This window comes from Zeus faber, assembly GCF_960531495.2.
Source record: "Zeus faber genome assembly, chromosome: 15".
Classification (NCBI taxonomy): domain Eukaryota; kingdom Metazoa; phylum Chordata; class Actinopteri; order Zeiformes; family Zeidae; genus Zeus; species Zeus faber.
In genome coordinates this window covers 20930054-20946444 of record NC_137194.1, presented here as the reverse complement: position 1 = coordinate 20946444, position 16391 = coordinate 20930054, and the positions used below count along the sequence as shown (strand labels likewise).

The 16391-nt window shown below is 44.2% G+C and overlaps 1 protein-coding gene across 2 annotated transcripts; it reads right to left on the bottom strand.

The window, feature by feature from the left end:
- Positions 1-641: 641 nt before the first annotated feature.
- syn2a (synapsin IIa) lies at positions 642-11074 on the bottom strand (the record flags this gene model as incomplete). 2 transcript variants are annotated; one of them, XM_080015436.1, is made up of 11 exons in its annotated part: positions 642-2923; positions 3036-3182; positions 3280-3382; positions 3661-3735; positions 3853-3995; positions 4106-4168; positions 4290-4379; positions 4554-4710; positions 4844-4935; positions 5037-5094; positions 10734-11074. In XM_080015436.1, 11 exons carry the CDS (start codon positions 11072-11074, stop codon positions 2789-2791), a joined length of 1404 nt encoding a protein of 467 aa, XP_079871562.1. In that variant the 3' UTR covers positions 642-2788. The 2 variants fall into 2 exon arrangements, with proteins under 2 accessions (XP_079871562.1, XP_079871563.1); XM_080015437.1 differs by having other exon boundaries at positions 3042-3182.
- Between the last annotated feature and the right edge of the window lie 5317 nt (positions 11075-16391).

Here is a 16391-nt window from a genome sequence, read left to right as displayed (position 1 = left end):
GACAGTAGTAATTTCTCACTGTCCGGCTGGGTTCCTGGCCCCTGTCCGCCCAGAGCCCAGCGGGTGGAGCCCTGGCGTTCAGGCGTAGATGGATGAGTCTCCGGGTCCGGGTTATTTTCTCGAGCTTTGAGGGCTCGGCCTGTAAGAAAATAATCCCGGGGGCCCCACTGGCACCCCTATTCGAACGACAGGAGATAATATGACATCCAGGCATCTTTACGATACAGTCAGGATTGTTGTGAAGCTGGGTGTTAAGATGTTCAGATTTTATATTCAATGATTAAAGGATGGTTTCATTGAGGTAAAAAAATGACAGCAGTCACAGTTTGCTCATAATGTGCAGGGGAAGCAACAAAATGAAGACAGCAAAAGCAGGCGGGCCAAGTGTTAAAAATAATGTTCATGCTTCTGCACAATGCACTAATTTAAACGCCAGGGTTTTGGAATGATGACGTTCTCCTTTTTTTCTTAAATGTTTATGTACCTGCTAAAGCTTGACTAACTGTATTGAAGTCCATGTTATTGCTAAAGCCTTTGACAAACTACCACTATAATTTCTTTAATCTCATATATCACATATAATGCTTGTTAAAAAACGTGGGGACAGAGCCATAACAAAATATTGTGACAGAGACTAAACATATATTGCAAAGGATGCTTTATTGCCAGTGACATAAGGGAAATATCCATAAAGGATCCGTTTCCATAATTTATTGGATTTATTGGATTTTGTTCTTGGGTTTTTTAAAACAGTCCAACACCAGATTTAAAAGTACACACATTTAGTAAGTTACCATAGTCCTAAATATTTAGTCCTGCAAAGTTCTGAAAATAGACAAGCTCCACCTGTGCACAATGGCCAAATAGACATGCCCAGCAATATTTTAACAACCATTAAACACTCCTCAACGGTCGCCCTAGGCCGTGCATCCGTTCTGTCCTCCCTTTTTCGAATTGTCATGGCGTATTTCCTAAAAAAAACAAACCGACACATCCATAAAGCCTCAGGCATGGCTTTTACAAGGTTATTCTCACAGATACAATGGCAGTTAATACACCTTGGGGAAGAAGTGCACACAGAGCTTGCTGAACATAGTATGTACTATCCAGTCATGAACAGAATGTAGGAGAATGGGACAGTTTCATCACAGCCTCGTGTTCAGCCGTTAAGGGCACAAAACACATTGAATGGCCAAAAAAAAAAAAATCCACCTGACAACAAAGATTTGGTATAAACTTCCATGTAGATTTCTAACTCGTTGCGTTGGCCACACATGAACGACACATTTGTAAATATAGCTTTATGAATAAATAATGGAGGAAGATCTGATTTAAAAATAAATAAGTGTTTTAAGTAAAATACAAAGATACTGTAAATATTGCACTCTCAATTTTCACTGGCGATAAGGCAAAAAACTTTGAATCTTTGAATGGCAGTAAAAGAAGTATAACTCCGTGCAAAAATTCCCAGAGCGATACAGAACAATTGCACCGTTGTCATGGCAACACCATCACGAAAGCTGATATCCAGTGCAAGGGCCCTGGGGAGACTCAGAGGCATGATAATGGGTATTTCAGAGTTTTATGGTTAGAACCGTGAACCGAAAAGCATTTAATACTATAATATTTTGAATGACTGAAATGCGTCATTGCAAGGTTGTACTTCTATTTCAATTCAAGCCCTACACTCACATACGCACTCCATCAACCAAACACATGCCTCGCAGCCCACTCACAGATAACTACTGATCATTACACTGTGCTTTCTGGAGGGCAAAGCGTGTGATTCCAAAGTGTTGGGTCCAAATAATTATTTTCTTTGGTTCAAAATGATACCAATATATCTTAAATATGACGAGTAGAACATCTACGATTGGACAAAATCGGTATATAGAGTAGAGCTGAGTACATCGGGACAGTGCTAAAACTATGAGCGTAGTTCTAATACGTATTGTACTATGAGTTCATCTGCTCACAGTGACTATTCCAGAGATTATTCCAAAGGGTTTTTCCCCTTGGTTTTCTAGGTTGTTATACATAAACAGATTAAAATCCTCTAAGAAAGGCAACATACGTCTTTGCTTCAGCCATGATTGATTGTTGATGAATACATCTACTCTGTAGAACTTATTATACATCTCTTATGACACATTCACAATGCATGAACCACACGGACCATAGCTTGTAAATAATGACGATGTGGCTGGAACATCCCAGTTTAGGAAATTTAAGTACTGACTTTCACCTGCCGTTGTATCAATCATGCAAAACAAAAATAAATATCTATTTAGCACACGTATAAAAGAATCACCACTACAATCATACACACCCACATGTACGTAGATATACACAAACGTCAAACTGCACGACGAACCACAGTCTGAACAATATCTAAAGGTACACAGCAAAATGAAGAACAGAAGGGGAGCGGGGGCAAATGAAGAGTCGTATCTGGATCAAACCGGTGGCACACACACACACACACAGCAGCGCTGAACTCGGTGTAGGCACAATCTGCTTATTATATCATCAACAACCCCAAAGAAAAAAAGCACGGCTCACGGAAACGGAGGTGACCTACACGAGCACACAAATCAACAGCTTAACACAGAGACAGTACATCTTGACGCTGCATAGAGGGAGGAAATGCAGTCCGGGCCAGCGCCGCGCTCGGCCAAGCAAACTCCGTCCGAGATTTGAGACCAGCCATCGTCGTCCCCACGTGCCTCTGCCTACACCGTGGTTATCTAGACCTCTGGACTGAACCCACTTCCCCTGCACCCACCGCTCAGTTAGCCTGGAGTGGTTTGGGACCCACCGCCACACCATTACAGTCGAGAATGTACTGCAGACAGCCCTGGGGTGGATGACCCGCCCCGTTCTTAGTGGGCTCGCCGGGCATTTCGCTCTTCTGGCCAGTGCCCTAAAAGTGGGAAAAAATAAACAAAGTTCATGGCCTGCCTGAGAGATTCCTCACCTGAGCCTGTGTGTGTGTGTGTGTGTGTGTGTGTGTGTGTGTGTGTGTGTGTGTGTACCTGAGTCGGCTGTATGGTGGTGGGTCTCTGCGGGGCGTTGGCCGCCTTCTCAGCCCCTTGGTCCATTTGGGCCAGAACCATGTCAGCGATGAGCTGCCTGTCTTCTGCCTGGTGTTCTCCTACCAGCGGCATCGACGACCCCACCACCTGAGGCACATGAAGGTGGTTTGGTTGGAGGGGGGGAGGCCGGCATCTGTTTCAGATTTATCCTCCCCATTGGATCAGGTGGAAAGCAACACGGTACCTCTGTGATGTAATCCTTGCCGTCTTTCCCGTGGATGGCTTTGACGGCACAGATGTCCAGACCTCCGAAGATCTCGCAGCACGTGTCAACCCACAGCTTGTACCTGACAAGAAGCATCGTACAAATGGCCGCTCACTCTGAGAAGGAGGGATTGGCAAATATCCAGCGCAACGTACGACGTGCGACCGTAGCTCCTGCAGTATGCCGCTGTTTAATTATCCCTTCTTTGTATCGCAACACCCGTTAATAGTTCACACTCCTACTGACAGAAGCGACACAAAGCTAATTAAATCAACACCGCTAATAAGACGATGGAATCGCTGTACCGTGGAGAGTTCAAATGAGAGCTTCTCCGACAGACACGTTCCGTTCAGGACTTACCTGTCGGTCATGGCTACCTGTTCAAGCATGGCCGAGCCCGTGTTGGTCTTCCAGTTGCCAGATATAGACGTTCTCCTGTGGTTTGCCGGACATAAAAATAGCCCTATGATGCGCATGGCAGCAAAATGGAAAATGACACAGCATTCATTTGCGCAGTTACACAACGAGTCGGTAAGACGGACAGATACACACATGTAGGCTTTGTAGTCATTGCCAATCTTCTGGATTCTGATGTCGTATTTGGAATCGATGAGAGGCTCCGTGGTGGTGTAGGTCTGGGTAAGAGCCACGACGCTGGCGATGTCCTGGAACTTACTGTGGTTGTCCACCTTCACCTGATCGCAGCCGGGAGGAAACACAAGTACCATGAGTTAACATTTCTATTGCAGCTGTCGTTGTCGGGGAGGAAACAAACATCACGTGTTTCATAAAATGTCCCGTTCACCTTCCCGATGCCGGAGTGGGCGTGTCCAATCTTGACAACCACAGGGAACGACGGCATGGTCACCTGGGGAGAGGACGTGCAAACCATAGATTCATGCTTTACCTGTGTCACTTTAACCCGGTTGTTCAGATGAAGGGTGAAACAGAAATACAACCATTGCATACGTTTCGGAGAGAGTGCTCACCATCTCCTTGTAGTTTGGGTAAAACGTCTGTTCGATCAGAGGAAACTTGTCGGAGCCCAGCTTCCTGTGGGTGTTTATCAGCTGGGCAAACTGGACACAAAGGAGCGTAAAGAAGTCAGGTGGACTCGCCCAAAGTGGAAAACCAACCTAGAAATATATATTGTGTGTATATATATATATATATATATATACTGTATATATACTGTATACATATACTGTATATATACATGTTTTCATTTTAAAAGGAAGCCGCTGGGTGCGTACCGCCCAGGGCTTGTCACACATGTTGTAGATGGACTCCAGGGAGTTGATGCTGGGAACGCCCCCGTACTGCAGCCCGATGATCATGTTGCGGAAGTCTTCGTTCTGGGTCATACTGAAGGCATGCTGACGTATGAGGACAAAGTCGGGCTTGAACGACCTGGAAAGGGAGATTTTGTTGGTTTTTGCATTAAGAAAAGTTTTCATTCTTTTTGATCAGATCGAAGTGTGTGTGTGTGTGTGTGTGTGTGTGTGTGTGTGTGTGTGTGTGTGTGAGTGTGTGCGTGTCTCACCTCACGACCTTGGTTCCATTCCTGAGAACCTGCATGTCGACATTGCAGGTTCCATTGGCATGAGCCACGATATTGATCTCATTGAATTCTGCCTGGGATGGCAACAAAAACACAAAACAGTAGTACATTAAAATAAGTTGTAAAGATTTTTCACAAAGTGTTAATTACATGTTACTGGATTGGTGAAGTGTACCTGCTCCACTCGGATGTCGTAATCTCCATGCACTTTCTTCCCCCGGAATAATTTGGACCTTAGAGAAAAAGAAAAACAAAACATCGACTCTGCTCTTTCAGAAATCATTTTATTGACATGTAAGTCAACATTGAGCCCACATTTAATGACTTTGGCAAACTCGTGAAGGCCATAAACAGCATCATTTTGGGTCGTCTCGCCACAGCTTGCTCAAACAGATATATCAGAGGCCATTTTAATTTGTGCCTAAATTGTGTACTGGCAGTGCCATCTAGTGGGTTCCTGGTAAATGGGGGGGCCTCTGAGCCAAGTCATTAATATTTTTCATAAAATGGCTGCAGTGTTTGGGTTTCGGGTTTGACCACCGCTGGAATGAATTCAAGTTAACGTCTCAGTGGTTAGAGCCCTTAACACGAAGCTTTAAGCCCCACAAGAGACATAAGAGCACAGCCATGGCCGTCGGTGAAGAGAAGTTTCATTTATTCCCACAGAAAACTGCAGAAAACTGCTTGGGAGCCGAATAAACTGACCGAAGTCAAACAAGTGAGTAGTCAAGCAAGGGCTCGACTTTTCCATGATGCAAAGTTACCGCGCCGCTGCCTTCGGAATGAATCACACGTTTCTCACATGATGATTTATATTTACTACAGGAGGCTGAGGCTGCAATTTCAAACCCTAACTGAAGGTTGGGGGAAAAAAAATGTAATAATCGAGCGTTGATAGACAGCATGTTGCGCACGAGGCTGGACGGTTTTATTCCACTGTGTCATTACACGCTCTGGGTCGCCTCAGTAAGAATAGGCAGAGTGGTGGTTGAATAATTCATGCTGCTCCAGAGACTGAGGGATCTAATTGGCTGCAAAGGGAAAACAAGCAATGGAAAAGGGAATCATGACTCAAACACTTGGGCGATGGAAAGCCTTTGCTCTGGTTTGTGATGGACGCTTCCTGTCGACGGGTACAACGCTGTTTCCAAAACCGTGACTCATGCAAACAAGCAAACACGGCCACATGCGCGGCGCAAAACAGTCGAATGAGGCCGCGGTTGTTATCGAGGGGGAATCGTTTCATTGCGGCCTCCAACATCCGTCTCAAACTTGTCTTCTGACTTTATTCTCGCATTTTTAAGATTGATCTTTTTGTCAAAATGGAAAGTGGAATGACCGCACACGAGGGAACGCTGTGTTTGTTTTGTTGTTCATTTCTTTCTGTTTCCTCTAGTGTCTGCGAGTGTGCGCCGGGCCCTGCGCACGCCCGCAGACACTTTAGGAATCATCTTTGACGGCTAGGCCCAGCGCTTATCAACACATTGCTTTTGGTGAAAAAAACTGTAGATCAAAATGGATTCTGTGGGTGTTTGAAAGAAATGTATGAACCGACTAGCGTTTTATTCCCCGGTCAAAAAGCAATACAGTGCTCAACGCATCACTTCTCGTCTCGTCTCTTCTCAGATGGTCATATCTCAAGAGAGGGAGGGTTTCCTATGGAGTTAAAAGAGATTTCGGTCAATTAGTACCAGAGTTATACTCCACACCGTATCCAAGAAATAACCCTTCCTAAATAAAATGCTCCAGTTGACACAGGAATATGGAGAAGATGCCAGAGCAGTGGAGGAGGGAAAAAGGATGGACGGACAAATATGTTCGTCAAATCCTGAAACTTCAAATGTTAAACTTCCCTGTTCACTTCCGCTTAAAGAGGAGCCCTGCGGACCGCGGCCCCGTGTGACATTCACATTGTATACGGTTCCTTTCACGACAGTGATGATCTCGCCTGCCTCAGACTCTGTAGCCCAGCGAGCCCCAGAATAACAAACTGATTTATGCTCGGCAATGAAAGCCAGCAGCAGAGGGAGTCCAGACTCCACCTCTCTGTCTCTGTCTGCTTATTTGAATTAGCGGCTGCATGTAATGACCCAAGACGGGGGTAATTCTCATCCAAAGAGACAGTGAGGTATTTGATTTATGTCCGATGCTCTTTGTCAGTCTCACTGGTCTTCCTTCTGATGCCTCCTGTATTAACTTAACTCCTAATATCATAACGGAAACGATGATACGGACCTCCTCTACGTCAGCATTGCTCGCTTGTATGCTGCACCGTGAGCGGCCACAGTATTGTTATTACGGTGTTATCTTAATTCTATCTTTTGTTTTTATTTATCAAGCACCACTTAGGACCCGCTCTATCATGCTCTTCCACCTCTGTGTTTTCGAATTTTGAATTGTGATGGGAGCCGCACTGATTTCTGTCCCTTCCACTCATTTTAATTAGTCTGGAGGACCAGTAGGATTCCATCTTAAGAGCTGATTAGAGCAGCTTTCATCTTGTGCACGGGGACGGAGCTTGATTCGCTTCCCCCAACACGGGGACAAACATCTCGTCGCCTGAAGCGAACATCAACGGTAGTAAGAAAAATACACTCTCCGATTCTGAACTTTCGAATGTTGCCAGTGAATTTGGGATATTTGCTTCTACCTGTCAAGACACAAAAAAGTCAAATTGGAGAAAAAGTAAAGCCTAAAAAAACCTCCAACCTGCAGGATACATACTGTAGAGAGTGGTTATGGTTTGAACCTATATTGTGACTTACAGTATAATACAGAATAAAAGAACTGAAGATAAAGAGCAATGCAATCTAAAGCAGACAGACTCTTATGGAGGCTTATTGGTTTCTGATGTAACTCCGGGTGAAAACAATAAGCAACTTGCTCAATGGGGGTGTAAGGTTATGAAAAATAAATGTGCCACTCCGACAGAGGCGGCCTACAGAACGGAGTAGTAGTAATGTCACTAGTCCCTGCACTGGCTTCGTGAAACAGCGTTTCATAGACCACAGCCATTACCATGCAATATTGAGGTATCACAGAGGTAGTGGCAGCAGTTAGCATCCCGTGATGTTATTATTAAAATGTGACCTACACTACAAATTCACACAGGATGGATTATGGATTATGGATTATGCAAAATGTGTTTTCTCTCAGTCCAAGTGGTTTTGGTTTAGTAAATAACATTGTCTTCCTGTAGCAAAAAAGTGTGCCTATGTTTCAATAAGCAACTGCCTCTTTCTACAAAGTAATTCCAGAGTTTATTCATTCTGTTGACATGCATTTGATTCTATTAGAATTGATTTGATTTTCTATTATCTCAAACAAGGAGAATGAAATAGTAGCTGTTTATCTTTTTTTTTTAAATCTTTTTTTATCTTTTACTCTTATTCTTGTTTCTCATTTTATTATTATTATTTTCTCCTGTTTTGTTCTCCTTCTCTATCTTTTTTTCCTGTAGCACCTTAAGATTGGTCCCAATGAAAGGCGCATTATAAATTAAATGTATTATAAGGGGTCCAGCCCGAAAGGGGCGGAAGCCATAATGTTTTTGTTCATGAGAAACTGATGTCAGTGGTGTGTGGATGTCATGCATCCGCCGTACTCACAGACAAGATGAATAAAATGTGTATTCGGGGCAGTTCCGATGCCGTCGTTCAAGTTTGATCCGGATCGGTCCATTATTGGGGAATAATCAAATGAAAAAGAACTCACCAAGATAGCGGCACGTGCAGATGTAAATGATGTCAGAACTTTATGGATGGCATGGATCAGACGAATCCACAGATAATCTGAATAACATTTGTATTCCGGGCAGTTCCAACATCCAATGCATTTCATCCAGATCGGTGGTTCAGTTTTGTGGATAGAGTTTGTGATCAACAATCGCAACATCACCAACATGGCGGCACGCACAGACGTCTGCTGCATCGGAGACATCCTTGCTCGCATGCACAACTTGACAGAGTACACAGATCGCCACGCACAGATATAGTCACAATGGGACTTTAACTAAAGGAATATAAGATACAAATCTTTAACCATATGAAGTTACAAATTGACAGGTATGACTTTATTACTATTAAACTTTATTAGGTTTGAAAAACATTAAGATAAAGTATTACCACAAGACAATTCGATTAAACAAGTATTAAACATCATCAATATATACGTTTCTGAGGACAACTGGCATGCACCAGAATAAGTTATGCAAAATAAAAAGCCAACATCACTGTCAGAATTGATGTGTATTGTTTAGTTATCCACCATGGCGGTCTCTGTGGTCTACTAGGTCATTTGCTATTTCCCAGTTCATCAATGGATTCTTGCGTCTTCCAAATATACCAAATACCTTATTTTGACGGACCAAACATTTTGCCAATATCTATGATCTGGTGTTTTAATCCTTAATATAATTGGTGCAACTGTGCTTTACTCTTATTGACTCTTTATTTCCTCTATATTCATGTTGAGAGCAGCAGAGAGTAATTCAAAAGACTTGAAATTGATTTCCTTAATTGAGCTACCGTTTTCCGCTTTTTAACTGTTTCAATGGCAAATCAAAAGATAGTACAGCTTTGCTTGCAGTTGTACCTAAATTAAACAAAATATGATAACTGGCAGGCTTCATTATCCACATTAAGAATCCAGTGCCTGTGATGATACACACATGAAGGATGACATGTCATTGAGCGCAGATGGTGCCCGACACTACGACTCCATGCCATCTGCAGTGTGTAAAGAGCGCCTGTGGAGAATCACGTGCAACTTAGTAGTCTGTGTCCAAAAATGCAAAAATGTGTGTATTTGTGCATTTTGGTAAAAAGCTTTTACTTAAATTGTGTCTGATACAAATTGCACACGTTCACTTATGACCCCTTGACTCTCTTCCAAATTCCACTGTCAGGAGAAGGTGCTTACTTGTAGCTTCCTGCCAATTAACTGACTGCCTGTCAGGCGGATTGATCACCTAATTCCTCTCAAGTTTGCCTACTCTCTGTATTTGTGCCTCAATCTGCCTTTGCAGGTTGCATCAGGGTTGAAGAAAGCGTAGTCATTCGTATTGGTGATAAAAACAAACAAGCCTGGCAAACAACAAACAATTCCCTCTCTATTCCCCCACCTGCGTGCCTTATGGGAGATCATCAGCCTAATGGTACCGAGTGCTGCAGCTCCATTAGTGAGTCCCTGCAAAGATGAAGATGGCTTGGTCATGTGACCGGTACACGATCGGGAAGCGGGAGGGAAACCCCATTGATGGCTGGGAGGTGTTGCAGGATTGAGCTGCTGTCAAAGACGAGCCGGTGGTGCGGAATGCCAATGTGGTTTAGCATTCTAGAAGTGTGCCTGACCAGCTCCCTCATCACATTTGCAACTGCTTATCTGGGCTTTCTAACGGGTTGCTGTGATAAACCCTGTATGCGCCTCCATCAATGTACTGAATCAATGAATTGTCACGCATTTCTAAACGGCAGTTTGACTTGCTGACGTATTCATTGACAAAAATCTATTATGACACAAAGACTTTAATTAAATTAAACATTGGTAATTGCATACACAGAATGGAGGAGCGTAAGACATTCTCCATCTTGGTGTTTCCCCAATTTATGCTCATACCTGTGCAATTGTCACAACAGTTCAGCGATTACATTTGCAGATAAGAGATTTGTTTGAATATTATTTTAACCCTTTCCAAAGGAATATACAGTATTCTACTGTCACACGCCAAGAACCTGTACTTCATGCAGAACGCAAAATGAAATAACGATTCATGAAATAACGATTATTCACATGTAGTATCTGCAGGGGGTCCCCTGCAGATACTACATGTAAATAATCTGAGCCGTAACTGCTGTAATGCTCAGCGCCTCACCATTCCTGCTGGGGTTCATCGATCACCAGGAGGATCTTGAACTTTTTGGGCGTTGTGACTTGGCTCTGCTCCACCAGTCCCGCCGAGGCAGCTGTCTGCTTCACCACGTTGGTGATGGAGCTGAAGAAGCCCGCCCCGGTGGACTGCGAGGGCTGAGGTTTCCTCTCCGGAGCGGGCGACACGACGGGAGGCGTAGGCCCCGTCGTGGGGGACTTGGCCAGGGCAGGGGAGGCAGGCGGAGGAGGCTGAGCGGGGTCGGGCCTCTGGAGGTCTGTCATGTAGCCGTTGGGCAGGTTGGAGATAAACGTGCTGTCAGAGAGACGCCGACGCAAATAATTCATGGCTGCGGCGGTGGGAGGCGAAGATCCAGGACAGGGACGAGGGAGAGAAAAAAAAAACAACGCACGGAAGCCGAGCAGATCGAGGATATCACCTGAAGGTTGGATTATTCTGCAAAAGCGACTCTTGGTTCCAGGCGTCTAGCTGGCGACGGCTCAGTTTTCGGTGCAAACTCCCAGTGCATGTATTCCCTTCCCAGCTTGGCCGCGCATCCTCAGAGCCCCACCTCCCCTCCCCCGTAGCCGTGATGCTACACTTCCTGTCAGCCAATCGCTGCACACACCGCATCCCTGGATGATGGCAAGAGATGCTCCCTCCCTCTCCTCTCCTCTCCTCTCCTCCTCTCTCCTCTCTCGGTTACTGGTGTACCCCTCCCCCATTTCCACTGGCTCACGGCACTATGCTTTTTTTTTTTTTTTAAACCACTGCAAGAAAAAAAAATAAAAATCAAGAGGGGTTTCCAGTCGAAACCCGGGGGAAATAAAGAGGGAACGTACCACGACCGGCTCACTGCGTCTCCCTCTGAGTCGTGTGCTTTCCTCTCCCCTTTGCTTCACCTCCCCTTCCCAGGGATGCTTGGAGGCAGCTCTGGAAGAAGGACATTTAAAATGGCTGTTATGACTGGTGTTAGCGCTTGAACGAAGCATCGCCACGGTTCCCCAGAGATGGTATCGCGGGCAGTTCTCCCCACTGCCTTTAAAATTGATTTCCTCCGCCTCTGTAAGGCTGTTGGATTTCATCAGAGGAGATGCCATTTGCGTTCACGTTTTGAGGGAAGGTTGTCAAGTGTTTTGTGGACTATATCAGCTGCATCACGTCCACTGGGGAGGGTCTCTGTTCAATGACATTTACACGTAATTTTCCAAGACACCTTTTTCCAAAGCCAAGTCATCACATGGCCATATAAGCTTATGATGATATGCACACATTATGTATTTAGACTCTATTCTGGCGAGCTTTCAATGTACTGTAAATCGATGTTTCTTTATATTCGGTTGCTTTGTGCTGCCTCGTTGCGTCTGAAATCCCTGTGTTACTGCTGCTAAAAAAAAAATCCATTGATTAACATTTGGTTTTAAAATCACTATCATATTTCTAGAATTGTTATATTAGTTTCACAATAGGGATGCATTCTAGAAGAAGCTTGGCAGGAACTAATATTGACATAGTACGTGTACAAAATTATTTTTGTATTGATCTTAAAGTATAAATTAGTATATAACTATTATTATGTAGAGGTCCTTTTGCATTTACGGTGACAAACCATTCAGAATACGACATTTTTACGAGAAATAATATTGAGTGCTAACAGTGCAAATTGAGCTGGAATGCTTTGTTTTCTTTCCCTTGTCTGCTGTGATAATATTTGTTTTATGATTTTCTAAAAGGGGGTAAGGACAGTACAAACAATTGGTACGACGATTGCTACCTCTAATTCCCTTTGTTCAGTTTTGACCACGGTTTTCGGTCAATGTTACAAACGGAACGTCCTTAATTATCAGTTTACACATGATGCAACTATTCCAATTGAAATGAAAGTAAGCACTTATCAAAGAACGCTTGAGTGATTCAAGCGGTCATTCAGGTTATAAAGTGGAAGCCGTGGCTATAAGTGTTTGGACTCTGCATAGGAACATCCATAACCACAGTATAAGCATCTTGTAAACCCCACTGTTTTATTTTTCCCACGTCGTCCACTTCCCTGACATTTTTTTTTGTGCATTTCCAAATATCTGACTTTCTATAATGTGATCCTGGTTGCGAGTGAATGTTTATCTCATGCATTTTTTAAGTCCTTTCCTTTAATGTTCAGAATCAGAATCAGAATGACAATCCAAGTAAAGTTTAATGTGAGGAATCTTCTTGGTATCTGTTGTTGTACAATCAGACACAGACGAGTAACGTACCAACATTTTGAAAATCAAAAAGCAAAAAAAGTTGTTTTTTATATATATATATTTTGTAATATATATATGTGTATATATATATATATATACAACGTGATAAATCAAAGGGCCTTTGCATGTAGAATATGATGAAATGCATTTTCTCTAGGTAGCAGTTTTGTAAGTCGGAGTGGCTTGAAATGAGCATAGTACAGGGGTGGGAAAACTACGGTCCGCGGGCCACACCCGGCCCGTTGGTCTTTTTAATCCGGCCCGCCGAAAGATTGGTACAGAATATTTTTTCTTTTCTTTTTTTAACCTGTGCTGTCAGCATGCTGGGCATACAACACATAGTACTTGTATGCCATTCCATTCAGGACCCCGCACCCCAGGGGGTACAGAATTCATAATTATGACTGCATTCATTTGACCTTGACCTGTAATGCCTGGCAAGTGGAGTTCAAGTTCTCAACCTGCAATGCAACTCTTTATTAATTCTTAAATTAACAAGAACTCTGTCCTGTGGACGACCTGTAGAAGGACAAGAGCACAGTTTTTGGTTATGGAGAGCCACCACAGCCCCCCTTTTTGGAGAACTATTTATCATGTTTGGGTCTCTAAACAACTGATCACTACTCTAAGGGGGGGAGAATCACCACGGTGAGACAAATAAACATAGAAACAAACAACATTTGCACAAAAACATGAACATTGGACGACATGTATTGAAAAACTGAATTAGGTCCAGGAAAACTGGAACTACCACTGGTCACGTGGCCTCTTCCTGTCATAGTTATGGCAGTGAATGAGGGGGGAAAGGAGAGGAATGCGACCAGGAGGGTCCTGGGGTGCACTTGAAGCAGGTGTGTGTGTGTGCGTGTGTGTGTGTACATGACTTATCCCCTTTGGTACTGGTGTAGAAGGTCGGTATTATGTCCAACGCCTCCAAGCAGCGCAAGGGGCCCCGAAGTCCCCCCGAACTCCACAGCCCCGCGGACAACCCTCGGCTACAGGAAATCTCCGGGTACCCTGTCCTGCGGACACGGAATACCTTCGGGCTGCCAGAGAAGCCAGAGGGCCGTGGAGCAACTCCCACACCCAGCCCCAAGGAGCATGACCCAGTCCCAGGGAGCACGAGGAGACCCCGCACCCCAGGGGCGTACAGAATTCATAATTATGACTGCATTCATTTGACCTTGACCTGTAATGCCTGGCGTTTGACCAGGTGGCGCATTAGGCACAGTGACTTGATTTTGCGGAGCCCGAGCTACTCTCTGTTATTACTCTGCTACTACTTTGAACCCATCTGCAACAATGAGTGGGCCAAAGAAAAGAAAAGTCGACAGTGAGTGCCGAGTGTTTAATAAGGAATGGACAACTAAATACTTTTTTGCTGAAGTCCGGTCAAAGGCTGTATGTCTTATTTGCCAAGAAACTATTGCGGTTTTAAAGGAATACAACATCAGCCGTCACTTTTCCACCAAGCAAGCTAATTACGCTACCAACCAATCAACGCAAGAACGGACGGCTACCGCTCAGTGGTTGGCAGCTGGCTTGCAGGCTCAGCAAAACACCTTTATCCGACAAACTGCCATCCAAGAATCAAGCACGAAGGCAAGTTATTTGCTGGCATTCAAATGAGCAAATGCCAGCAAGCCTTTCTCTGAAGGGGAGTTTCTCAAAGAGTGCATGGTAGAGACAGCAGGTATCTTGTGTCCTGAGAGCAAGAACAAATTTGAAAAAATTAGCTTATCACGCAGGACAGTGACTCACCATGTTTAACTAATTGAGGAAGACTTAGCTAGCAAGCTAAACAAAAAAGCATAGTCATTTACATTATATTCTTTGGCACTGGACAAAAGTAATGACATAAAGGACACCGCTCAGCTTTTAATTTTTATCAGAGAGATTAATGACAATTTTGAGATAATGGAGGAGTTTTTGGCCATGGAATCCCTAAAAGGGAAAACACGGGGAGGGGACTTGTATGACGGTCATCAAGAGGCACAAGCTTGCCAACGTTACCACAGATGGATCGCCAAATCTGACGGGAGAAAACGTCGGACTGCTCAAAAGAATCCAGGAGAGGGTGAAATAGGACAACCCTGAGCAGGAGGTAATTTTCCTACACTGCATAATTCACCAGGAAGCACTGTGTAAATCCGTATTGCAGCTTGACCATGTGGTGAAGCCGGTTGCAAAACTTGTTATTAACTATATTCGAGCGAGGGGACTTCACCATCGTCAGTTTATTACGTTTCTTGAAGAAATTGACGCTGATCACAGGGACTTGCTTTACCATTCTAATGTCGGCTGGTTAAGTTTGGGGAAAGTATGTCAAGGAGTGTGAGAGCTCAAACAGGAAATTATCTCATTTTTGGAGCTACTTGAGAACGCTGACAAGTTCCCTGAGCTGAGTGACACAGATTGGCTTTATGATTTAGCTTTTGCTGCGGACATACTGACACACATGAATGAGCTGAACGTGAAGCTACAAGAGAAAGACCAGTTTGTGCATGAAATGCATACAAACGTCAGAGCCTTCAAAACCAAGCTAGCTTTATTCTCAAAGCAAATGTCAAACAAGTCATTCGCTCATTTCCCCACACTGGCTACGTTGAAAGAGGCCCCAAACATGTGAAAAAATACAGGAAATCACTGGGTGACCTGCATGAAGAATTCGGCCGTCGGTTCTCTGATTTTGGAAAAAATGTACAAGTCACTTCAGCTGGTGTCATGTCCCTTCTCACAAGACCCTGGAACGGCGCCACAGGAGTTGCAGTGGGAACTGATTGATCTCCAATGTGACACCGTCTTAGAGGAGAAGTTCAACTCTCTTAAACCGGATGAGTTTTATGCTTCATTAAGCGCAGCCAAATTTCCAAACATCCAGAAGATGGCACAGAGGATGCTGGTGTTGTTTGGCTCTACGTATGTGTGCGAACAGACTTTTAGTGTGATGAACACCAACAAAGCGCCCCACGGATCCCAGTTGAGTGATGAACACCTCAGATCTGTCCTGAGAATTGCCACAACAAAACTCACACCAGACTTCGATGCACTGGCAAAAATGGGTGATCAACAACACTGTTCCCACTAAAAGGTAAGTGTTTTAAGACTGTAATGCTTTTTTTCTGTTTATGTTTGATATGTGTGCATCTTGTGCTGACCCGGCCCGTCTGTCAAATTTAAATGGTCAATGTGGCCCCTGAGCCAAAAAGTTTGCCCACCCCTGCCAGAGGATCATTGAACAGCAGCAGGTCCAGGCCACAGCTGCACCGGTGCAGGCTGAGTCAGGAAGACGCCCCCCCCCCTGGCGACACCTGCTGGCGAACCGCGGTGCTGCACCCATCCTCCACCACAGCGCATCCAACTGCGAAAACAAAAGGAATAAGAATGAACAATTATTAACAATAAATCTGTATATTAACGT